This window comes from Takifugu flavidus, chromosome 15 (assembly GCF_003711565.1).
Source record: "Takifugu flavidus isolate HTHZ2018 chromosome 15, ASM371156v2, whole genome shotgun sequence".
In the NCBI taxonomy this organism is placed as follows: Eukaryota; Metazoa; Chordata; class Actinopteri; order Tetraodontiformes; family Tetraodontidae; genus Takifugu; species Takifugu flavidus.
This window is the reverse complement of record NC_079534.1, coordinates 8,817,965-8,842,793: the sequence shown is the minus strand read 5'-3', so window position 1 is coordinate 8,842,793 and position 24,829 is coordinate 8,817,965. Positions and strand designations below refer to the sequence as shown.

General features: G+C 41.7%; 1 protein-coding gene across 8 annotated transcripts in view; it reads left to right on the top strand.

The window, feature by feature from the left end:
* LOC130539462 (xenotropic and polytropic retrovirus receptor 1 homolog) overlaps positions 1–24,352 on the top strand; it is a 29,270-nt gene extending 4,918 nt beyond the window's left edge. For 6 of the 8 annotated variants that reach the window (XM_057057812.1, XM_057057813.1, XM_057057815.1 and 3 more), the window contains 15 exons: positions 752–803; positions 2,904–3,005; positions 3,449–3,672; positions 3,815–3,964; positions 4,048–4,131; positions 6,319–6,400; positions 6,955–7,044; positions 7,491–7,588; positions 9,302–9,481; positions 9,619–9,784; positions 10,040–10,234; positions 10,962–11,128; positions 11,209–11,348; positions 11,717–11,938; positions 21,348–24,352. In XM_057057812.1, coding sequence (XP_056913792.1) covers positions 752–803; positions 2,904–3,005; positions 3,449–3,672; positions 3,815–3,964; positions 4,048–4,131; positions 6,319–6,400; positions 6,955–7,044; positions 7,491–7,588; positions 9,302–9,481; positions 9,619–9,784; positions 10,040–10,234; positions 10,962–11,128; positions 11,209–11,348; positions 11,717–11,938; positions 21,348–21,402 — 2,007 coding nt within the window. In that variant the 3' untranslated portion in view covers positions 21,403–24,352. The remainder of the gene's footprint in view (positions 1–751; positions 804–2,903; positions 3,006–3,448; positions 3,673–3,814; positions 3,965–4,047; positions 4,132–6,318; positions 6,401–6,954; positions 7,045–7,490; positions 7,589–9,301; positions 9,482–9,618; positions 9,785–10,039; positions 10,235–10,961; positions 11,129–11,208; positions 11,349–11,716; positions 11,939–21,347) is intronic. The other 2 variants (XR_008954137.1, XR_008954138.1) reach the window with 2 other exon arrangements.
* The last annotated feature ends 477 nt before the right edge of the window (positions 24,353–24,829 follow it).

Sequence of the window (24,829 nt, the reverse complement as noted above, 5' to 3'; positions counted from 1 at the left end):
TAGATATTAGTGGACCTCTGGCAGCAGTTTAGCCTCCACCTTTCTTGGGCAGAACACCATAGGCTCACAGCAAGGGCCATCGCAGACATCTTCTGGATTTAGGAATATTCTGCAATTCTTCTCTGTAGATCATCTCAGACGCTGTGAGGTTCAATGGGGACCTTCAGTGAACAGCTTGGACAGGTCTGTCCAGAGATATTTGGGATAACATTAGGATTCCTACCTGCATCAGGTTTTCTCCATTCAGTGTTCTGTCAGCTGTGACCAGTTTTCTCCTCCCAGCCACTGAATCTAAATTTTCATTTAATTTTTAGATAAAATAAAGTGTCTGTTGGATTACTCTGTAATCTCTGCACTTTTATACATCTAAAAAAGATTTTAAAGTAATTATTAAGTACATTCCTAAAGACATTACATCATTGAGTATTGAAATGCCCTTTTTAAAACAATTCTATATTTTTGCAATTTAACCTGTTATGCATTACAGCTACCCATCATCAGACTGAAAGCATGGAAGTGGTGTGTTAAACTCCTAGTTAATTTAGTCTAACTGCTGAATGTTTCATTGTGTTTGTGTATCACAGTTGTTGAGATGGATTGTTTTTCAATATGTGACTCTGATTCTGCCAGACTTTATAATTAATGGGAAACAAATTGTGTGCATGGGTTATGGTATGGTAGTGAAATTTCTGAGACCATTCAACCATCATGATACTTAAATAATTTCATAATTTCTGCTCAATGTCTTCAGGCTTTCAAAGAGATGCTGTATGCAGCCCAGGACCAGGCTCCATCTATAGAAGGTAATATAACGCCACACATATTAACATTAATAATATATGTGATATACACAGAAAAAATGGCACATATAGTAGTGGTCTAGGATCATTTCTATGTTATATAGAATGAGGGCCAAATGGTGAATTTTACCTGTTAGAAATAATATTTATATATTATTTTTAAAAAAAACAGTACTCCAAACAATCTTCCTAACTGTAGCGGATAAACATCTGTCAAGTTTTTGTAACTTGGTTTGTTAAATCAAATTTAGATTCTAATCCTTGAACACAGTGATCTGATTTGAGTTTGAAAGCACATGACTTTTCCTTTCACTTCAGTCAAGAAACCCTTGGTGACATCCCTGAATTGGTTCCTCTCTTGTTTCTTACTATTATTGCTTAGTTAGGAGTCTTTGTCTAAAGATACACTAACAACCATAGCAGGAATTAAACTAACAGTGTCAGAAAGTCTTAAACTGGCTTCAAAACCAGTTATCAGAGACCTTGTTTATGATCGTGTAATGATAGGCCCTTTTGTCTTCTCAAAGTGGTGGAAAACAGCATGACTAACAATGTGTCATAGACTACTGTTTTTTAGTGATACATTGAAACATTTCCCTAAATCATAAAGGTTTGCAGGTAGGAAATGGATGTACAACTGCTTTATTGAATAATGTTATGAATGTGTGAACAATATTAGTTCACATTAGACACTGGTTTCAATCAACACACTATTTTTTTGTGAAACGGCTCTACTATTTATTTTCCTCCATGATGGGTATCCCATCTCTCATTTAAACATTAACAGTTTTGACATTATGTATTATAAGATATGGGTTGTGACTTAACAGGAGCCCACTAATGATATATGCGATGGCACAGTTCAGATGATGTGGACTTCTATGTCACAAACATCACTGTAGATTATAGCCTGTTAACCCATGTTTTGTTGATGTCCTTACATTGTTATAAATTACAACAAGTCAGATTCTCTTAGAGGTTCTATTTAAAGGTGGCAGTAAAGTCTGGATCCTGACAGTAGTTCCATCTGTTTTATTTGATTTAAATATATTAACTATTATATAATGTATATGCTTTTGGTATTCTGTTTAGCTTGACTATTAGCAGTAATTACATCTTTTATGCTGTTTCTTTCTTTGCCCCACTATCTGCTGTTAAATGCTGTTTGATTTGTCATGGGCACAGTATGCATACGTGTGAATATAGGAAATGGAGGTAAAAGAAACATCAACTAGCAGGTGGGAATGTATAGCATATAAAGAGAGAGAAAGACATCTCATCATGATCATGGCGATAATCATCATAGGCAGACAAAGAGAAGTTCCACTTTAGAGATAAGGAGATTGCCTCACCCAACACACACACACACACACACACACACACACACACACACACACACACACACTACTTTAGTGAATTTGGCATCTTGCCCAAAAGCAGTTGGCCTGGAAAATTGAATCACCACGTCTGCAGTGGCTGACTCAAAACCACCTGCCCAGCTGTGGATAGCATGTTGTTGATGTGACAATGACAATGTACATTTTAGTGGTTGGACAGACTTGTTTTCAGCTCAAATTCTTCAATTTAATTTTACCAAAATCGAGGAAGCCATACAGAACATAATCCAAATTTATGGAAATTAAAAGATTGCATTCTGTAAAACTATAGCTCATTTGACCTAAAAAAGAAATTAAGGTGTTAAATTGAGGTAAATTTGTATATTTGTATTATATATTACTTTAAGGGGCTATTGTCTTTTTTTTCATTAAATATTAGTGATTTTTCCAGCCACTACTGCATACTTTCATTCAAATCAGTCTTTCAATAGAAAGAAACATTAAGGATTTTTTGTGGAAGCCTTATACTGATGGCCTGATGGGAAGAGGAGATGAAAAGGGAGCCAGGGCAGTGGAGAGGGGGGGACAAGCAAAGACATACTGTACATCAAACCTGCAAATACTGTATATTATGTTAACCTAAAGCTGAATCGTGTTAGTGTGGCTTGAGGTCAGTGTGCATCTCTGAGAGGTACTGATACTGTATAACGTCTTATTAATTTTTTTTTGGATTATTCTGGAATATTTGTGTTTTTATTTTTTTTAGTCACAGATGAAGATACAGTGAAGAGGTACTATGCCAAATTTGAAGAGAAGTTCTTCCAGACATGTGAAAAAGAACTGGCCAAGATCAACACTTTCTATTCTGGTAATGACTGCAACAAATGCATGAGTCTACACCAGAGCTTTTTCATGTGAAAACTGTAAAATTCTTTCAATTTTCAGCTTTTTAATAAAATGGAATAGTTTTCTGTCACAGGAGGTACTTTCACATGATTTGCACTTTGGTTGCAGTCAGTACTTTTCTGTGGATATGCAAGTAGATTGACTGCAATAATGACCAATTTAAAGTATCATGAAGCGGTAATACTTCCCCTTCATTGAGCCACACAAACAATTGTGTAATTTCTGTAATTTTGTAAGTTTTGCAAATGTTGATCAGTTTACACCATATTGTTCTTGCGTGGCTAAGTAAGGAATTATCCATATTATTTATACTTATTTTCAAAATTAAAACAAAAAAAAATACTGTTTTGCGCTTTATTATCCTGTACATATCGTTTTCATTGTTTTTGTCCTCTTCCTAACCAGAAAAGCTGGCTGAAGCTCAGCGGCGGTTTGCTACACTGCAGAATGAACTACAGTCCTCTCTGGACGCCCAGAGGGAGAGCTGGGCAAATGGGCGTGGCCTGAGGAGGAGGAGGACAGTATTTGCTTTGTCCCAACAGGAACGATGCAAACACAGAAACATCAAGGACCTGCAGTTGGCCTTCTCTGAGTTCTACCTCAGTCTCATACTGCTGCAGAACTACCAGGTGAACAATAGTATGCTGATAATATGCATTTTTCCAAAAACAAAATATTTAGGAATCATATTATGGATTTACATTGTTTGCTTTGACACACATTCGGACAACTTTAGTCCTGGAATTAAATATATTGCCTTTGTGTATTTAGAACCTGAATTTCACAGGTTTCAGGAAGATTCTGAAGAAGCATGATAAGATTTTGGAAACATCAAGGGGGGCTGACTGGAGAGTTGCCCATGTTGAAGTGGCTCCATTTTATACCTGCAAAAAGATCACACAGCTCATATCTGAGACTGAGGTAAAACATAGTTATTCTATGCAATTGTCTAAGTAGTATTAGTAGTAGTAATCGAGTGTTTATGAGACACTAATTTCTTTCAGGCACTGGTCACAACTGAACTGGAAGGTGGTGACAGACAAAGAGCCATGAAGAGGCTCAGAGTACCTCCATTGGGAGCTGCACAGGTTGTCCACACGTATACAGTGATCCCTTGTTTATCGCGGGAGTTGCGTTCCAAAAATAACACGCGAAAAGTGAAATCCGTGAAGTAGTCAGCTTTATTTTTTTTTATTATTTTACAATGCAATACTGAACTATAGAATGAAACCAAAAATCAAAACCTGTTTTAAAGCCCAAAATTTGTTTAAAACAATAATTTTAATCTAGTAATACAAGGTTGGAAACATTGTCACTGGCGTATTTCACAGTCCCAGCTGTGCCTCTTCGTCCTGACTCCGCTCCGCTGTAGCGTCTGTTTCTACTGAAGGCGCAGGAGTCTTTCTCCGAGAGAAGAACATTGTTATGGGTAGTTGTTGGCGCTCTTTCTTTTTCTGAGCAAGAAGAATTTTATAAACGGATATGCCACCTTCGATTATATTTGAGAACTGCAATGAACGACTCGCAAAAAAAATCCGTGAAGCAGCGAAGCCGTGAAAGATGAAACGCGATATAGCGAGGGATCACTGTACACTGTAAAATAGTTTCAATACACTTGAAACAATGGCAGATTTTATTGTTTTTGGTTTTTAAAAAATGAATTTTCCAATGCAAAAAACATTTTGTCTCCCACAGTTTTCTTTTTAACATAATTAAACAAGTAAATCAAAAGACACTTCCAATATAAGAGTAAGAAGGAGAAGAACAATCTCCAGAGGAAATACTACTGTTTCTATACCCGCAGTGCATGCAGTACAAATGAACATACAATGCACACTTTGACAAGCACACATTAAGAAAAGTGTCAGACTAAGCTGGCAGAGCATTTGGGGGTTCATTATCTTGCTCAAAGGTACCTTGCTGCCTCAGTAGTAGTATTGTTAGTATTAAAGTAGAATATGAAAATAATAGCTTTTTAAGGAAAATGCCTGGAGCGTGTGAATAGAAAATTTTTGTTTTTGGGTTCAGATGAGCTTAGTTGGCCATAAAATATTACATTTATTTGCATTTAAAAAATTGCATTATGTTAAAGTTAATTTCTTTGGACACATTGTTGTTTTGAAGCAGGTAGTTTAAGGAGGCAGGATTTACTCTATATTATAACTATTATGTCTTTAGTCTTGCTAATAAAATGGCGAACCTTGTTTCCACATCCCTGTCCTGGGGCCCATGTACAAAGAGTATATACGCACAAAAACTTTTCCACACTCATCGTCAGCATTATTAAAAGTGAAATAACTGCAAATGTGCAGTGCTGCGTGCCAACTTCATGGTTGGCAACCCTAAGTGTTGATGCTGGGAAACTGTTAATGTCAAAAAGGGCATTCCTGAGAGTGCTATTGACATTAGTGATAAACAGATGACTAATTAACAAGGTCTTCCAGGTCTTTGCGAATGGATATAAAAGGTGTATGAAATGGTGCCTAAAACATCGTTAACAACAGTGGCAACATTGACACTTTTAGTGCAGCATTAACTGCAGCTACACTTGGAGTGTGACACAGTGAAGAGCCAAGTCCTGCTTGTGCCCATACAGGTGCTGACCACACTGGGTTTCCTAGATATGGGGCCATTTAAGTGAGAGCTGGCTGACTGATTGGGATTGAGCCAGTCGACACTGAGCTTAGTCATGCCGGCTGTGTGGGATAGAACTATCCAAATGTCATCCAAGTATAACAAATTCCCATATACAGTTGGAACAGGCGTACATAAAAATGTAGTTTGCATTCCCATACAATAGTGTATGATTCATGTTAGTGGTGTGTCTATTTTCCAAATGGAAACTGATTTAACTTTGTACAGAATATAACTTGTCTTCCATTTATTATTAATATCAGAAGGCAGTGTGACAAACGGAATATTTTTTGTGCCTCAACCTCATTGACAATTGTTTCAAACTCTCACTTGGTAAAGTTCCTCTTCTTGCCTTCGGGACTAATGGCTTGTTTCCGTTATTCGATCATGCAGAGAGGGGAATCCCACCCTGTTTCTACTTATTTGCATATGTATTTGAGGGTGTGGTGAGGGAGGAGACTGATACTCAAATATGTGTACCCAAGTCCATGCTGATTGGGAGGTACAAAGCAAATGTGCTTTGATTCAGACATCTGAATTGTTTTTGTGCATACATACTTTTCAGGATTTGAGCATATGCCAGGTTTTAGTATGCTCTTTTCTCCAGTTTTAACTTTGGCTATGTTTCTTTTCTACTTCAGCCAGCTCCTGCTTGGACCACCTTCAGAGTTGGGCTTTACTGTGGCGTATTCCTCGTCCTACTTGTCACAGTGGTTATTACAGGTTAAACACACAATACAAATTCAAAGTGTTTAATCATCATGACTATTTTTTGGCTTCCTGGAAAATTTCAGAACACGAAAGAACACATTTAGTTTTACAGAAGAAAAAAATAAATCACAGTTTTATAAGGATAAGGATAAAAAAACTTTATTGATCCCACATCGGGGAAATTGCACGTTACAGCGGTAGCCCGTGGTGCACAATACAGAAAAGTACTAAAAGAAAAAAATAAAAAGACTACTGGTACAAAAGGACGCACGAAAAAAGTATAAAAGCACACTAAAACATGTAAACATGCTCGGAGCTACTGTAACAAGCTGCCACTCGTGCGGCGCCATCTTGGTCTTGGTCTTTAACACTTATATGCCACAATATTTATCTTTTAATTTTAAGAATGAATAAATTATACACCATTTTAATTAGACTTTTGAAACCCTTAATAATTAAAAATGTTTCAAGTGATAACAACAACAACTATAATATTATTATTATTATTGCTGTTGTAAAATACTTACAACAGCAATAATAATTAAGCAGTTTGTCTCTTTCACCAGGAGCTGTGATGATCCGTAGTGAGGATGTTTGGCCTATGATCAGAATCTACAGAGGAGGGTTCCTGTTAATAGAATTCCTCTTTCTGTTGGGTATGTTTACATAAACACATTGTCTTTATCTTTGTTGGTATTTGTAATGATTTTCCTATTTGCAAGTTCAGCCCAACATTAAAAAAGTTTGTATGGAATGTATTTTGCATTTGCTCAGTGATTCACAACCTCTAGAATTAGGTAGAGGAATACAGGCTCAAACTACTCACAAAAAGACAAGCAAAGAGACATAACAGTAATTGTTTTCTGGAAATAATTCACAGATTGCCCTCCCCGTCACCTGATCCTCAGGCATGAAAGTCATTGTAAAAGAAAATTTGAAATATAGGATTTTGGCTCTAGAATGTACATTGCCTAGCATGTATTTTGCCATAAAGGCCAACAACATAAATATTCTTTCTGGGACGGAGGGATGTGAATGTTGGTCTCTTGATTCAAACCAGTTAATCTTTTTAAATGTAGGCAAATTTTTTAATGTCTTTTAGGCATCAACACATATGGCTGGAGACAAGCAGGAGTTAACCACGTGCTCATATTTGAACTCAACCCCAGAAATAACCTGTCCCACCAACATCTCTTTGAGGTCTGTACACTCCTCTGGACAGACTGGTGATAATATATATAGACCTGTAGATGGATACAGAGAACAGGGGCGGGGGGAGAAGCAGAGAAACTACACAAGAAATAACATCATAATTTATCTACTTGGAGATCAGTGATGAGGAGACTGACCCAGTGGGGTGACAGAGGCCTGTCAGGTGATCATGTTTCTGGACCCCGGCAGCCTCAGCCTATAGCAGCATAACTAAGATGTTAACCTAATAATTTGACGACCCCCTAATTATGATAATTTGTCTGTCCTGGATAGTAACTGCAACTACAGAATTAGTGACAATAAGCTTTTTCAAAGAGGAAGGTTTTAAGTCTAATCTTAAAAGTAGAGATGGAGTCAGCCTCCCGTACCTGGACAGTGAGCTGGTTCCACAGCAGGGGGGCCTGGTGGCTAAATGCACGGCCCCCCGTTCTACCTTTAAAGACTCTGGGGACCACAAGTAAACCAGCATTCTGAGAGCGGAGCGTTCTGTTGGGATGATAAGGCGTCATTAGCTCCTCCAGGTAGGATGGCACTTGGCCGCTGAGGACCTTATAGGTAACAAGAAGAATTTTAAAAATTATTTTAAATTTAATGGCCAGCCAATGAACAGGAGTTACAGGAGTTATGTGATCTCTTTTGTCAATACCTGTCAGAACTCTGGCTGCAGAATTTTGGATCATCTGGAGGCTTCTTAAAGAGTTAATAAATAATAAAGAATTACAATAGTCCAGCCTGGAAGTAACAAATGCATGGACTAACTTTTCATGTGATGTTTATCAGGTGAAGAAAGGCACTTCTAGAGACTATTTTGGTGTGTTAGTTAAAGGACAGATTTTGTTCAAAAGTTACTCCAAGATCCCTCACAGAGAGACTAGAGGCTAAGGAGATACCAGCCAGAGTGATAATGTGATCTAATCTATCCCTTAGAGGTTCAGGACCAAATACCATGACCTCAGTTTTTCCTGAATTAAGGAGAAGGAAATTTGAAGACATCCAAGACTTTATGTATTTAAGACAGGTCTGAAGCTTCACTAACTGCTCTGTCTCCTCTGGTTTCATGGATCGATATATCAGAGTGTCGTCAGCATAACAATGAAAGTTTATTCCATCCTGCTGAATAATGTTTCCTAAGGGAAGCATGTACAAGGTGAAAATGATTAGTCCAAGTACAGAACCTTGTGGAACTCCATGGCTAACCCTACTGTATGAAGACATGAGCAAACTGGTATCTACTGTATCTGATAAATACGATCTAAACCAGTCTAGGACTGTCTCTTTAATCCCAATCATATGTTCCAGTCTCTGTAACAGGATTCTGTGATCAACTGTATCAAAAGCAGCACTGAGGTCCAACTGAACCATCATAGAAACCAGTCCATGAACTGAAGCTATAAGAAGATCATTAGTAACTTTAATAGCTGCTGTTGCTGTTTTTGATCATGTCTGCAGTTAGAAAAAGATGGTTTACTTATGTCAGTAATGCTTACCACACAGCCAGTGAATGCTTGGACTGTAACAGCTCTGTATATTTCTGTGTGCCCTGTGACTTTGGGAAGATTGTGGTGTGGAGACACTTTCTCCCATACACCTATACACTCATTACAGCTTTGTGTAGAATAATAATGGTTTCTAAATGAGAGTTGAAATCCTTGTTTTTTTCTGTTTGAAAAATATCTGTTTTACAGGAATGTGTTTGTGTAGATTGCAGGTCTGTTGGGTGTGTTGTGGTGTGTCAGCCTGCTGTCCTGCCTCTTCAGTGATAGCATCCTGGTACCCATGCAGGCTAATCCTCTGGCCTTATATGGCCTGTTTCTCCTCTTCCTCATCAATCCCTTCAAGACTTGCTATTACAAATCCCGCTTCTGGCTGCTCAAACTTCTGGTAACATCACCTACTTACATCTGATGTGTGGTTTACAGTTTTTTCAAAGACCAATATGAATTTTGTGTTGTGACGCAATCTGTTCTAGATGTTTGTCAAGAGTCTTGAAGGGTCACTGTTTGTACCTTCTCTTCTAGTTTCGAGTGGTGACAGCCCCATTTCATCGCGTTGGCTTTGCAGACTTTTGGTTGGCAGACCAGCTGAATTCTTTGGGGGTTGTTCTCATGGACCTTGAATACATGATATGTTTCTACAGCTTTGAACTGGACTGGAAAAAACATGACGGTCTTATTAGCAGTTCAGGTGGGAATCAATACATGAAACTGTAAAACCCACCCCATGATGAAAGGTGGATTATAGTGAAGAAAGCAAAACATCTGTAATATACAGTAACTACTGTACTTATACTCCTGTGATATAACACCTGTACTGCAATGGCCTGAGCATGTGGTGAATATGTATTTGTTAGACTGTGCAAAATAACAAGGAATGAATCAAAGTCATTCTAAAGGGCCAACAAAGTTGACTGCAAACTTGTGTGTTTGTGTACTTTTGCAGGTAGAGACGTTTGTAATTCCTACTCCTATGGGGTCCGTGCAGTGATCCAATGTCTCCCTGCCTGGTTTCGATTCATCCAATGCCTGCGACGTTATCGTGACTCCAAGCGGGCCTTCCCTCACCTGGTCAATGCTGGGAAATACTCGACTTCCTTCTTTGTTGTCACCTTCGCTGCCCTTTACAACACACATAAAGGTAAATACTGTATTACATGATTAGAATGTTTCCTTAGAATGTATATGCAGGTAATGTAAAGTACACCTGTTGTTTTGTTTTGACTTGATTTTGAAGACTTACTCCATGATTTAGAAACATATGCACCACCATAAATAAATAAACAAAAATATTAAGCAAATACAATACAATATGATTAAATTATGTTTTCATGTCTTTATTTAGAATATCAATAAAAATCTCATCGTGGTTGTGAAAGAAGCACATGAACCCTTGAAATAATGACCTTTAAAATGCAAGAATTTGGATGTGTGGACTAGAACTACTTAGAAAGCACAGTATTATCAATGCCTTCCCAAAAAGCGCTTTCAAAAAAGATCTCTTGGTTTAGATGAAGCTGGAAATTCTTCCAGATCATTTCAAACACTTAGGTAATTTACACTTCTGCAGCAAGTCAACTGTGACAGGTGCAATGACCTAAATCCCTGAAATTAGTCGATCACAGAATTCAGATTTCATTCAAAGGACTCATTCTCATGCACAATAGTAAACATATTTTCTTTTACAAATAAATTTTTTCTTTGCTCAGAGATAAATGCCAGAGATCAAACATTAAAATATTAATAGATTTTGAAATAAAAATGACATTGAGAGAAACACAAAAATGGCTTAAAGGTTAATGTTAAATCTATAAATGTGATGCTATATCAGTCGGTTAAACTACATTTGGGTTTGCTGTCTTCCTCAGGTGAATCCCGTGCTGATGCCCAGATTTTCTTCTACCTATACATCAGCTGTCTCATAGTCAGTTCATGCTACACCTTGATTTGGGATCTGAAGATGGATTGGGGTCTGTTCGACCGTAATGCAGGGGAGAACACCTTTCTGAGAGAGGAGATTGTCTATCCACATAAGGTCTTGGGGGGAAAATGTACCTTGATGTAACCATGCTATCTGACGACACCGTTTGAACAGATCTTTCTGTGTGCCTGCAGGCCTATTACTACAGCGCCATTGTGGAGGATGTGCTGTTACGGTTTTCATGGACGCTGACTATCACCCTGAGCACAGTGGTGAAGTTTCATGGTATGGCAGACATACTGGCAACTTTACTGGCCCCCATGGAGGTCTTCAGGTACTTCAGCACTTCAGCAGTTAATTTATATAATTTGTTGTGTTTTTGTCACTCAGACATTAGTACTCCAATCTTAGTCATTCATGAGCTCATTAGGTGCTTGCTTTTTTGCTTGAGTGATTTAAAACAAAATTTGAACAACTGCATTTCAAGACTTATTAATCTTGAGGTTATAGACAGTACAGTAATTTTTCACTGTTGTTTTGAAAGTCAGGATAGTTTAATAAGTAAAGAAGTCACGGATCAGTAACTATGAATGGAAAAATGCAATACTTTAAACTAGGCTGGAATTTAAAAAAAAAATGGAAATCTTATTAGGAGTACTAAATTAATTAATTTCCAAATGTATATTTTTCTCTTTCTTCGAGGCGGTTTGTCTGGAACTTCTTCCGATTGGAAAATGAGCACCTGAACAATTGTGGTGAGTTCAGGGCAGTCAGGGACATCAGTGTGGCTCCACTCAATGCTGACGACCAGACTCTGCTGGAGCAGATGATGGATCAAGAGGATGGAGTCAGGAACCGCCAGGGCAAGAAAAGCTGGAAGAGAACCTACAGCATGAGCCTCCGTAGGCCACGGCTCGCCTCTCAGTGAGTTCACTATCCACAAATCTGTAGGGTTACTGATATGTATTGATAAGACAGGACACCGACGCGCTGCTTCTTCGTTTACTCAATCAACTACCAGGTGGAAATTGCAATGCGCATGCGCGCTATATACAACTCTCACAGAGATGGATAACACAGATCCAACAGTCCAAATAAACAGTTTCAATACTATCTATGTGGTTGGTAATCAATACACCACATTATCCCCATTTTTAGCTGAGAATACAATCAACAAAAGTAAGTCCAACATAACAAATTCACTCATCACTGGGGAGTAACCAAAGAAAAAAACATAACATAAATGTTCTTTTTCCTTTGTTTTAAGTCAATGAACAACTCTCAGATGCCACCATATAACATTTAGCTTCCATTAAACTCAAATAACATTTTGGCCTTATGTCTTTAACATCATAGAGGATGAGTGTTCTGTATTAGGAAAACAATGAACATCATCATGTATACAGTGTAGGTTTACAGACTCAAGGCCTGTATCTCTCGGGTGGTTTACTCACTCGTGTTGAGCGCCTCAGAGCCACAGTTTCAGGCTCCGGGGGCTCTGGTAACTGTATGGTGGAGTCAACAATGCCCTGTAACCCCCCACCATCCTTACCACCAAACTGATTAACCTGAGAGTCAGTAACCACTGTACCTGACTCAGCTGTGGCACGAGGCTTCAGGAAATCCAGCCTTGTGTGGACGTGCCTGTGTAAAAACAGATCAGCAGGGGACTGTCCCGTTGTGCAGTTAGGTGTTGTCCGATACTGCAACAGGAACAGGGTCACAGCTCATCAAGTGTGTTAGCAAGTTTTTTCATACCCGTCTTGAATGTCTGTACATATCTCTCCGCCAGACCATTTGTCGCCGGGTGACCTGGTGCACTCGTTGTGTGCAGAATCCCGTTCTGCTTAACAAAGGTCTGGAACTCTTTCGAAGTGAAAGTGGTGGCATTGTCTGTCACAATTTGTTCAGGCAATCCATAGGAGGCACACAGTCTTTTCAGCCTAGAAACTGTAGCCTGGGATGTGATCTGTGACATACGAAACACTTCCAACCATTTAGTATAAGAATCCACCACAATCATGAACATGTTAAGGAAAGGTCCGGCAAAGTCAATGTGAATCCTTTTGCAGGATACCTGTCCTACCCCCTCTCCTCTCTCTCTCTACCCAGCCGGCCATCAGCAGGAGGGTCCCCCTACATGAGCCTGGTCCTGCTCAAGGTTTCTTCCTGTTAAAGGGGAGTTTTTTCTTGCCACTGTTGCTTGTTGGGGGTTAGGCCCTGGGATTCTGGAAAGCGCCTTGAAACAATTTTGATTGTAAAAGATGCTATATAAATAAAGATTGATTGATAAAGATTTATCTGAATCGAGCCCTGGCCACCACACAAACTTGCGAGCAAGAGCTTTGGTTTTCACTATGCATTGGTGTCCTGAGTGAATTTCTTTTAATACTGCATTTCTCATTTGTTGGGGTACAAGGACTCTGGTTCCCCATAGGACACAACCTTGCTCGGTGCTTAAGTCATTTATTTTTATGAAAAACACTGTTAAATGTCCCTCTACTTGACTTGGCCAGCCCTCCATAACATACCTGTAGACCCGAGCGTGCTCACTGTCAGTGCGTGTCATCCGGGCAACTTGTGTAGCGTTAAGCGGTGCCTCTTGCAGATGCTCTGCCAACAGTGAGTGAACTGTTGCTGATGCTGCTGCAGTTCCTATGTCGCTGGTTTCAGGTAAAGGGCAACAGGAGAGTCCATCAGCATTACTGTGTTCTTCTGACTTCCAGTAGACAATGTTGTAGTCATAGGCTGACAATATAATTGCCCACAGTTGAATGCGTGCTGTAGCCAGTGTAGGTAGACCCTTGTGCTCGCCAAAAAGTGTCAACAGGGGGCGATGGTCAGTCACTAAAGTAAAGTGCCTACTCCATAAATACTGGTGAAATTTCTTAACACTATAAATCAGTCCAAGAGCTTCCTTATCTATTTGATAATATTTTTTCTCTGCTGGAGACAATGTGCGGGAAGCATAAGCAACTGGTCTCTTCTCCATTGGGCATGGTGTGCTGAATCACTGCTCCAATGCCATATGCAGAAGCATCACATGCCAAGGTGAGTGGCAAAGTGGGTTAGGGTTAGGGTGGCTGAAAATGCATTCAGTGGAATAGAAGACCCGGCAGGATCGTGGCCCTCGAGGACTGAGTTTGACATGCCTGCTCTGGAAGATGGAAGGGGTAGAGCTGATACCAAAAGGAAGCCTATTATACACAAACAGTCCCCTGTGGGTGTTAATGGTTGTGTATTTCCTTGAGTCATCATCTAGCAAAAGTTGCTGATAAGCTGATGCTAAGTACATCTTAGAGAAGATCTTACCCCCACTAAGGGTTGCTAAAAGCTCCTCTAAATGTGGTAAGGGGTAACTGTCTGTTTCAAGTGCCTGGTTAACTGACACCTACTCGCCACACAGGTGAAGTGACTTATCCTTTTTTTCCACCGGGACTATCGGTGCTGCCCACTCACTATACTTAACTGGAGAAATAATGTTAGCTTCCTCCAGCCTTTTGAGCTCTTTATCAACTCTTTCCTTCATTGCAAAGAGGAGGGGCCTGTGTTTGCAAAATCTAGGAGGCACATCAGCTTTGACTATGATTGAGGCTTTAATGTCTTTGAGTGTCCCTAACTCATTATTAAACACCTCAGAATATTTACTGAGCATCTCCTCAAGTGAGCTACACTTGGGTTCATTTAGATACTTGATCTCTGCCCAGTTCAGCTTAATTTGTCTTAACCAATCTCTACCACATAATGTGGCTCCATGTCCTTTGACAACAATAAGTGGGAAAACAGCTGACTGGCCCTGATAGCCCACTATCGCTGTGATCTGCCCTAAAATAGGTATGTGACCTCCGTTGTAAGCTCTGAGTTTAACCTTAGCTTTTTCCAATGGCATGTGTGAAAACTGCCTCCTGTATGTTACCTCGGAAATTACACTCTTCCTGGCCCCAGTATCAATTTCCATCTCTAAGTCTACATCATTGAATGAGAATGTTGCTTTGTAGGTATTAGCATCTTTACTTGACAGTCAAAACAGTGAACATTTCAAGATCTGAATCTTCTTCAGCTGTCACATATTTTGTGTTTTTCTTTAGCTGACCAGTTCCTCTTGATTGTCTGCGCTCTGCACTTGCCTTGGAACAGCATGCCTTTTGATGTGTCCTATCTTTCCACAATAATGCATTTAGTCTCTTTGAAATGGCAATCATTTGCATGGTGATTTTTTTTTCCTTTGCGCTTGTAGCAGCTCCTGGCTCCTTGCAGCTTCACCTTGTGGACGCTGGCACTGGCAGCTCCCGCCGTCTCGCTCTTCATCCCTCTCAACTGACGTTGCTCTCTGTCGGCTGTCTCCATGTTGTCACATGCTTTGGCAAATGTGAGATCATTTTTGGAGAGCAGTCTCCTCTGGCAGGCTTCATTCTGCATTCCACTGACAAACCAATCTCGTAGTGATGCGTCCAGGTTAGCGCCAAACTCACAGTTGGCGGCACACTGCTTCAACTTCGCCACGTATTGTGCAACTGGCTGGTTAGCTTTTTGGGTGCACCGGTTGAAGTGGAACCTTTCTGCTACCAACAGCGGCTTTGGCTCAAAATGTCCCTTTAAAACAGTCACTATCTCCTCAAACGTCTTGTCTTTTGGCTTATTGGGCTGCGCTAAGTTTCTTAAAAGTCCGTACGTAGTTGCGCCCATTACACTCAGCAGTGTCGCCACTTTCTTTCCTTCGGCTACGTCATTAGCTTACAAAAACTGTTCTAGCCACTCCACGTCCGCCGACCACGGCTCCTTTTCCGGCTTAAACTCGCCCATTACTCCAAACAGGGCCATTGTACTCACTAGTACTGACACCGTGTGTCTCTCCTTCCCCATTAAGAAAACGAGAATTTATCCTTGTCGCCAATGATATGTATTGATAAGACAGGACACTGACGTGCTGCTTCTTCGTTTACTCAATCAACTACCAGGCGGAAAGTGCAATGCGCATGCACACTATATACAACTCTCACAGAGCTCTCATCGAAATGGATAACACAGTCCAAATAAACAGTTTCAATATGTGGTTGGTATTAAAGAGAATTTGTGTTTATCTTGTCATCATGTGTTCTATCATATGTTTCTGTCTTCTCTTAGAAGTACTTTAGAAGTTAGGAATGGTAGAATCATTAGCAAGTGTAATAAAGATCAGTGACCCTTCCTTGACAGGATTGTTGTACAGTTGTAATCGCAGGAGGAAGTCAGGCTGAAGGTGTTAAACATACATCGTAAAACTGCACAGCAGAGTGGTCTTGATAAGCTTATCTGCCGGAAGAAGGTGAACTTTGATCTGGCCATTTGGGAAAACAACGGAGAACAAGGACTGTACCAGCATCCAATGGGTATGGAAGAAGAAGACGAGGTCATTCAAGAAAAAGGACTGGATTGGACTGAATTAGCATAAATAATTTATAAATGGGTTTCTATAAAAGACTGGGTCAAGGGATGGTTAGATTGTCAGACTTCATGCCCTGGCAATTGACTCTGTTATTTTAGGGTTATGAACTGGCCCGGAGCTCTGTAATACTTGTATCTGGAATTGGTTCTTTTTGCTAAATACATTTTGAAATTGTCTGTGTAAATTCTCAGTCATCCAGGTCATTGTATCCAAGGTAGTTTTCTCTGTCAACTGGACTGGGTTTCTTCTCTTGAAGACGTTTCGCCTTCTATCCAGAAGGCTTCTTCAGTTCTGAAATCGCTGGGGAGAGAGCTTGAAAATATATAGCCCCTGTGGACCATTAGCATGCTAATGATCTGGGTGGTCACCTGAGAGTCGTTAGCAGGGTCGTTGGTCGGGTCGTTCACCTAGTTTCTGTTGAGGTGTCTCCCCTTTGTCTGCTGGGTCACATGGTGATGAGTCACTGGGTCTCCTGGAATGGTGTGAATGTTTGTTTTGCTGTTGGAAGGAGTGGAGGACTGCATTGTATGTGGGTGATAGGAAGTGCCTCAGGCCACCACCTCTGTTTAAGGATGGTTTCTCCAATTTAACATGGATAGCTTCCTTGACCCCCCTTTCAAACCAGCGGTCTTCTCTGGCCAGTATCCTTACTTGGCTGTCCTCGAAAGAGTGCCCACTCTCCTTTAAGTGTAAGTGGACTGCTGAATCCTGACCCGAAGAGGTGGCACGTCTGTGTTGTGCCATTCTTCTGTGGAGAGGTTGTTTGGTTTCCCCAATGTATAGTTCCTTGCATTTCTCCTGGCACTGTACAGCATAAACAACATTACTTTGTTTGGGTCTTGGTGTCTTGTCCTTTGGGTGTACTAACCTCTGTCTGAGAGTGTTGCTGGGTTTGAAATGAACCGGTATGTCGTGTTTCTGGAGGATCCTCCTAAACTTCTCCGAGACTCCAGACAGGTAGGGGATGGAAATGCTGCGGCGTTTGTTTCTCTCCTCCTCTCCTTTGCTGAGGTCTCTGAAATTGGCATTTTTCTTCTTGAAGTCTTTATTCAAAGAACACGTGGATTAGCAGTGACACACGAGAGGTATTGCGATCCAACAGTAATCAATACACCACATTTACCACGCCAGTTTAGCTCATATTTGGGATGCAACTTTACTGCTAACAAATTCAGTCGGTTCCATCTAAATGAATCACTGGTATTTTAGCATCTCCCTACTTTGGCTGTTTCACATTTTGTATGTTATTTAAACTTTCTCTGAGAATCTGCATGGCAGAAATTAAATAGAAGCTCTGCAGAAGTGAAACCCCAGTGGTGGTCTGCATTGTACTCCTAAACCCTCATTATAAGCGTCCATCCATCCATCCTCTACCGCTTATCCGGGGTCGGGTCGCGGGGCAGCAGCCTAAGAAGAGAAGCCCAGACTTCCCTCTCCCCAGCTACCTCTTCCATCTCATCCGGAGGGATCCCCAGGCGTTCCCAGGCCAGTCGAGAGACATAGTCTCTCCAATGTGTCCTGGGTCTTCCTGGGGGTCTCCTACCGGAGGGACATGCCCTGAACACCTCACCAGGGAGGCGTTCAGGGCATGTCCCTCCGGTAGGACAGGGCATGTCCATCCTAACTAGATGCCCGAGCCACCTCATCTGGCTCCTCTCAACGCGGAGGAGCAGCGGCTCTACTCCGAGCTCCTCCTGGATGGCAGAGCTTCTCACCCTATCTCTAAGGGAGAGCCCAGCCACCCTACGGAGGAAGCTCATTTCGGCCGCTCGTACCCATGATCTTGTTCTTTCAGTCATTACCCAAAGCTCATGACCATAGGTGAGGGTAGAAACGAAGATTGACCGGTAAATCGAGAGCTTCGCCTTTTGGCTCAGCTCTCTCTTCACCACTACGAACCGGTGCAGAGTCCTCATTACTGCGGACGCCGCACCGATCCGCCTGTCAATCTTCTGCTCCATTCTTCCCTGATTCGTGAACAAGACCCCAAGGTACTTGAACTCCTCCACTTGGGGCAGGATCTCCTCCTTGACCCGGAGAAGGCACTCCACCTTTTTCCGGTTGAGAACCATGGCCTCGGATTTGGAGGTGCTGATTTTTATCCCAGCCGCTTCACATGCGGCGGCGAACCAATCCAGTGATAGTTGGAGGTCATGGGCCGATGACACCAACAGGACCACATCATCTGCAAAAAGCAGAGACCTGATCCTGAGGTCACCAAACTGGACCCCCTCAACACCATGACTGCACCTAGAAATTCTGTCCATAAAAATTATGAACAGAATCGGTGACAAAGGGCAGCCCTGACGGAGACCAACCCTCACCGGAAACGAGTTCGACTTACTGCCAGCAATGCGGACCAAACTCTGACACCGATCGTACAGGGAGCGGATGGCCCGTATCAGCGGGCCCGACACCCCATACTCTCGGAGGACCCCCCACAGGACCCCCCGAGGGACACGGTAGAATGCCTTCTCCAAGTCCACAAAACACATGTGGACCGTTCCACGCCCAGGACGAAAACCACATTGCTCCTCCTGAATCCAGGTTCGACTATCCGGCGGACCCTCCTCTCCAGTACCCCTGAATAGACCTTACCAGGGAGGCTGAGGAGTGTGATCCCCCTATAGTTGGAACACACCCTCCGGTCCCCCTTCTTAAAAAGATTACCACTGGGGTCTGCCAATCCAGCGGCACTGCCCCCGATGTCCACGCGATGTTGCAGAGTCAAGTCAACCACGACAGCCCTACAACATCCAGAGCCTTAAGGAACTCCAGGCAGATCTCATCCACCCCCGGGGCCTTGCCACGAGGAGTTTTTTGACTACCTCAGCAACTTCAGCCCCGGAGATACGAGAGCCTATCCCCAGGTCCTCAGGCCTTACTTCCTCACTGGAAGGCGTGTTGGTGGGATTGAGGAGATCCTCGAAGTATTCCTCCACCGATCCACAATGAACATCCCGAGTTGAGGTCAGCAGCACACCATCACCACTATACACAACCACCTTGCGGCCACAGCACCGGTCAACCGCCTCAACAATGGAGGCACGGAACATGGAACAGCTGACTCAATGTTCCCCGGCCTCCCCCGGGACACGGTCAAAGCTCTCCCGGAGGTGTGAGTTGAAACTCCTTCTGACAAGTGACTCTGCCAGGCGTTCCCAGCAGACCCTCACAACACGTTTGGGCCTGCCGGGTCTGTCCGGCATCCTTTCCCACCATCGGAGCCAACTCACCACCAGGTGGTGATCAGTTGACAGCTCCGCCCCTCTCTTCACCCGAGTGTCCAGAACACACGGCCGCAAATCCGATGACACAACCACAAAGTCAATCATCAATCTGCGGCCTAAGGTGTCCTGGTGCCAAGTGCACGTGGACGCCTTTATGCCTGAACAAGGTGTTTGTTATGGACAATCTGAGACGAGCACAGAAATCCAATAACAAAACACCACTCGGGTTCAGATCAGGGGGGCCGTTCTTCCCAAACACACCTCTCCAGGTCACACTGTCATTGCCAATGTGAGCATTGAAGTCACCCAGGAGGACAAGGGAGCCCCCAGAAGGAGCACTCTCCAGCACTCCATCTAAGGACTCCAAAAAGGGAGGATACGCTGAACTGCTGCTTGGGCCATAGGCACAAACAACAGTCAGGATCCGTCCCCCCACCCGAAGGCGAAGGGAGGCTACCCTCTCATCCACCGGGGTAAACTCCAATATACAGGCACTGAGCTGGGGAGCAACGAGAATTGCCACCCCTGCCTTTCGCCTCTCACCATCGGCAACTCCAGAGTGGTAGAGAGTCCAACCCCTCTTGAGAAGACTGGTTCCAAAGCCCTTGCTGTGCGTCGAGGTGAGGCCAACTATATCTAGTCAGAACTTCTCAACCTCGCGCACCAACTCAGGCTCCCTTCCCACCAGAGAGGTGACATTCCATGTCCCTAGAGCCAGTTTATGCAGTCGGGGATCAGACCACCAAGATCCCTGCCTTAGGCCGCTACCCAAAACACAATGCACCTGACCCCTTTGGCCCCTCCTGCAGGTGGTAAGCCCACGGGAAGGGGGTCCCATGTTGTCTCTTCGGGCTGTGCCCGGCCGGACTCCATGGGCAGAGGTCCGGCCACCAGGCGCTCGCCAATGTGCCCCACCCTCAGGCCTGGCTCCAGGAGGGGGCCCCGGTGACCTGCATCCGGGCAAGGGGAACTTGAGACCAATGTTATTTATCTTCGTTAGGGGGTCCTGGGCTACGCTTTGTCTGATCCCTCACCTAGGACCTGTTTGCCATGGGTGGCCCTACCAGGGGCATATAGCCCCAGACAACGGAGCTCCTAGGATCATTGGGACACGCAAACCCCTCCACCACGATAAGGTGGTAGCCCAGGAGGGGCATTATAAGCGTTTCAAGTCAGCCTGAATACATTTTTTATGTCTCTTTGCTAAAGAACTTTGCTTTAACTTCAAAATTAATTATTAATCAGAGATCACCAACGAACACACTTGGTCAATTTGAATAATTTTAGGTGTGACTTTTCTTACAGACTAGATTTGTTTTGATTTCCAGCAACATGTTGACTTCATTTAGTCATGAGAAACTACAGATGATGATGGTAACAACAACAATAATAGCCATAATAATGACAACAACAATAGTTGTGCCATTTTTTTTGTTATTTATGTTTTGTTTGTGCTAAATGAAAACAAGTTCTCATGAAAAAGATCGTAGCGGGCTGGAGCTTCAGTTTCCATGCTCTTTGTTTTGCTTGTTTGAGGGGAAAAAAAGTGTCAAATTGTATCAAAAATATTTTTGTTTGTCTTTTTTTCAAATGATATGTTTTGAGTCCAGATAGAAAACATTGTCGAAATCGGTCTGAAGATGTCACCTCTAACACTATTTTCCTTTCTTTTCTCCAGGTCAAAAACACGTGACACCAAAATTTTGATAGAGGACACTGATGATGACTCCTGACATCAGGCCACGCCCATCGCCTGGGTCCAGAATTTATTCAAAGGAGGAAACTCTGCCTCCTAACCAAGGAATTACCCAGCGAGTTGGGCTTTTAGCTTTCAGAGGCAAAAAAAGTGAATTCTTTTTTCTTTCAAATTCCCTCTCTGTAAAGCATAGGCTTTATAGCAGAACCACTCTGTAGAGCCAGAAATCTCTTGTCTTAAATAACAGCCAGGAGCTGGCGATCACTTTTACCGAACTTGAGAAGTGGGAAACTAGCCTACATAGGATCTTTTAAAACTGATGAATTCATTTCAAAACCTTAGTTAAGAATGGACAGTGAATACTAGCTAACCCTTACAGGAGGTTACCCTAAAGCTTCTTTTTTCTAAGTCTGTGACTTTTAGCCGTTACTGTCACACTTCCAGTCGTTCCTGATAAATGACCTGTCCTGTTGATGGGCTGTGAAAAAGCCCTTTTTTCCAGTAAAGAGATGGGACTCCTTCCACCTTGATGACTCTTTAGCCTTTGTGGCCTTTCAGAGCATTGGTGTTCATATGATAAACCTCCAACAAAGCCATTCTTTTTGTTCCCATCACTCTTGAACATGAGCTTTGAGTCACAGAGCTGCCTGCACCTCACACACTTTACAGTTACACACAGACAACCTTAACAGTAAGACAATAGAAAAACACAATCATTCTGATGCTATCAATTCAATGTATGTTGAACTGCTTGACCGTGAAGAAAAACACATGATAGAGGGGAAATGAGACAAAAGGATGGATCCAGTGTGACTATAAACATCATACACTCCTTCCAAACAGATAAAATGTACTGTGCACAAACTGGACAGCAGCTGGGATGACTGTTCAGACACAACACAGTAGCCCTGTGTGGATAAACTGTGGAAATGATATTGTGGATGCTATGACCACTTATTTATGTGTGAATGAGTCAGATCAATGCCAAAATATCAGGCCAACGTGATTCTTGTTTTTTGTCCTCGACTGAAAACTCGGAAGCGTGATTGATATTGTTTTTTTTAATTCCTATTTTAAATTGAAAGTTGGATCACCTGTCTGTCACATATTTAAAGCTGGTGAGTAAAAATGACTCTATTGTATACCTGATTACCGTATATATATATCATAGACCTATGCTTGATTGAAGTAAAAGGGTTTTTTTTTCAGATGCTTTTAATATGCAGGCTGGTTTTGTACTCCTCACACCTTCGGCGTGGTACACATCAGCAGAAGACAGGAACTATATTTGATGTTTTTATACCTGTCGACCTGAACATCTTGCCATGCCTTTTAATCACCTGGACTGCGCTTGTCACACAGAAAGTCCCGTGAGACGTTAATGGAACTCCACACTGGCTGCAGATGTTTTGTTTTCCTCTTTTAATGTGGCTTCATGTTTTAGTGATGAGTATAACTTACTAATAATTAACAATTTTAACAGTGAGACTTTTGTAATGTCTCTGCTCTCTCTCACCTCAACATACCGGTAAATTCGGGGGCTCAACTTTTGTTGTGGGTTTTCTTCTGATCTCAGTAAATGTCAGCGGGGAGGGGGTTGCTATTACACTCCAGACCTAGAGAGCAGAGAGAATAAAGCTCTCACGGTCAGTATTCTGTAGTTTCCAATATGAGGAAACATTGAGATTGACGCTTAAATAGCTAACTTTTCTGATGGCCCTTAAATGTATACTTAATTCCCACATCAACTTTCATGTCAATAGCACTTATATTGTTTGGAACTGTTAACCTTCGAAATTGCCAGCCATTACCATATTTAATGGAGAGAGGATATTCCAGTGTGTTTCCTTCTACTTTGTCAAATTATCTGTACTGGTTGCAGGTGTTGACCAAAATTCACACACCAGGTCTTTTCTTATTATGTCTCCTGTTTATTCAAATTTCTTTTCATCTGTGTTTTTGCACTCTGTCGGTAATCTGCTGTATGATTCTAATCTATTCCTTCATTTTCTGTCTATTCCGAACATTGTGGATCCTAGTCTCACACTGCTCAATGTAATTCAGTCAGTCCATTTTTCTTATGGGAGTTCTGATCAGTCTGTGTTTGATCGCTGGTTGGGATTAAGCAGTCAACGTATGTTCAGTGAAAGGAGAGAACAGATGAACACTGGAAGGTTCCAGACTGTTTGGATTGGGTTGGGTTTGTTTTCTCTGAATTTTGCTGCACATAAGGAACCAGATGACAATCACAAAAGCAGAATGAAACTACAAACTTTGACATTGTTGCTTTATGACGTTTAGAAAATCTGTGCTCTCTGGTGCACATATAAGAATGACTTGTTACACTCCAACAGTGGAGAATGTTTCAGCAGCTTCAGGTGTGGGAAAAAAAGTCTTGAGTAGAATGCTGACTTCACTGTCTTTATATTGATGAGAAATGAACAAAGTCAATCATTCCCTCCAGAAATAGCAGTTTCAGTTAATATTAAAAATGAAGTACCGGTAATTTGTTTTTGTAATTGTTCAGGTCCCTGTGTTACTTGAGAAGAACCATCACCATTATAAAGCATTTCAGGGGCTAGGTGGGAACAAAAGGCAAAACCATGTGCATGTTAGAACCTTAGCTTTCTAATGCTGAATGACTCCATGCGCAGATGTTTAAAGCAAATCCAAGCTTGAAATTGCACAATTACACTCATTTCCTTTAGTTGACTGTTGTTTCATTTTTTTAATGATACATATTGTTTTTCTACATTCAAGACCTGCGTTTGAAATGAAGCTCAATGTGACGGACAATTGAATGAATGTTGAGATATGTAGGCCAGTTAATCTGGTGAGGGGCTGGATTTGAGAATTAAAAATGTTTCTTATAGTCTAAAGTGTATGGTCAGTCATGTGATGTTACAGAAGTCATTTCAGTGTCAAAGAAAGACTTTATTGTACAGATAGAAATGGTTATATCACATTAAATCAGCAGTCAAACAAAATGTATCTGCACTTTTATTTTTACCTCCATACAGAAAAACTAACAGGAGGCAAAAAACAATTGATGAACAGTGTCACAGGAGCAAGGGAAATGTGTCTGCATTATTTTATTACTCATTTACACCACATTCCAAATTATGTAAATTATATTTTTCTCTGATTTCCCTAAAGTGTCAATATAAATGACAGTCATGTTCAAGGTTTCTTCCTGTTAAAGGGGAGTTTTTCCTTGCCACTGTTGCTTGTCTGGGGTTAGGCCCTGGGATTCTGGAAAGCGCCTTGAAACAATTCTGATTGTAAAAGACGCTATATAAATAAAGATTGATTGATTGATCATCATTTCCAAATTACCAGCTGTTTGAGTACAATTCAAATGTTATTGAACAAACTTCCCAATAAGTTTTTTTTTTTTAAAATAAAAACTGAATTGCTGTTCCAAATTATTACGCACAACAGAGTTTCAAAACATTTTATTGTTG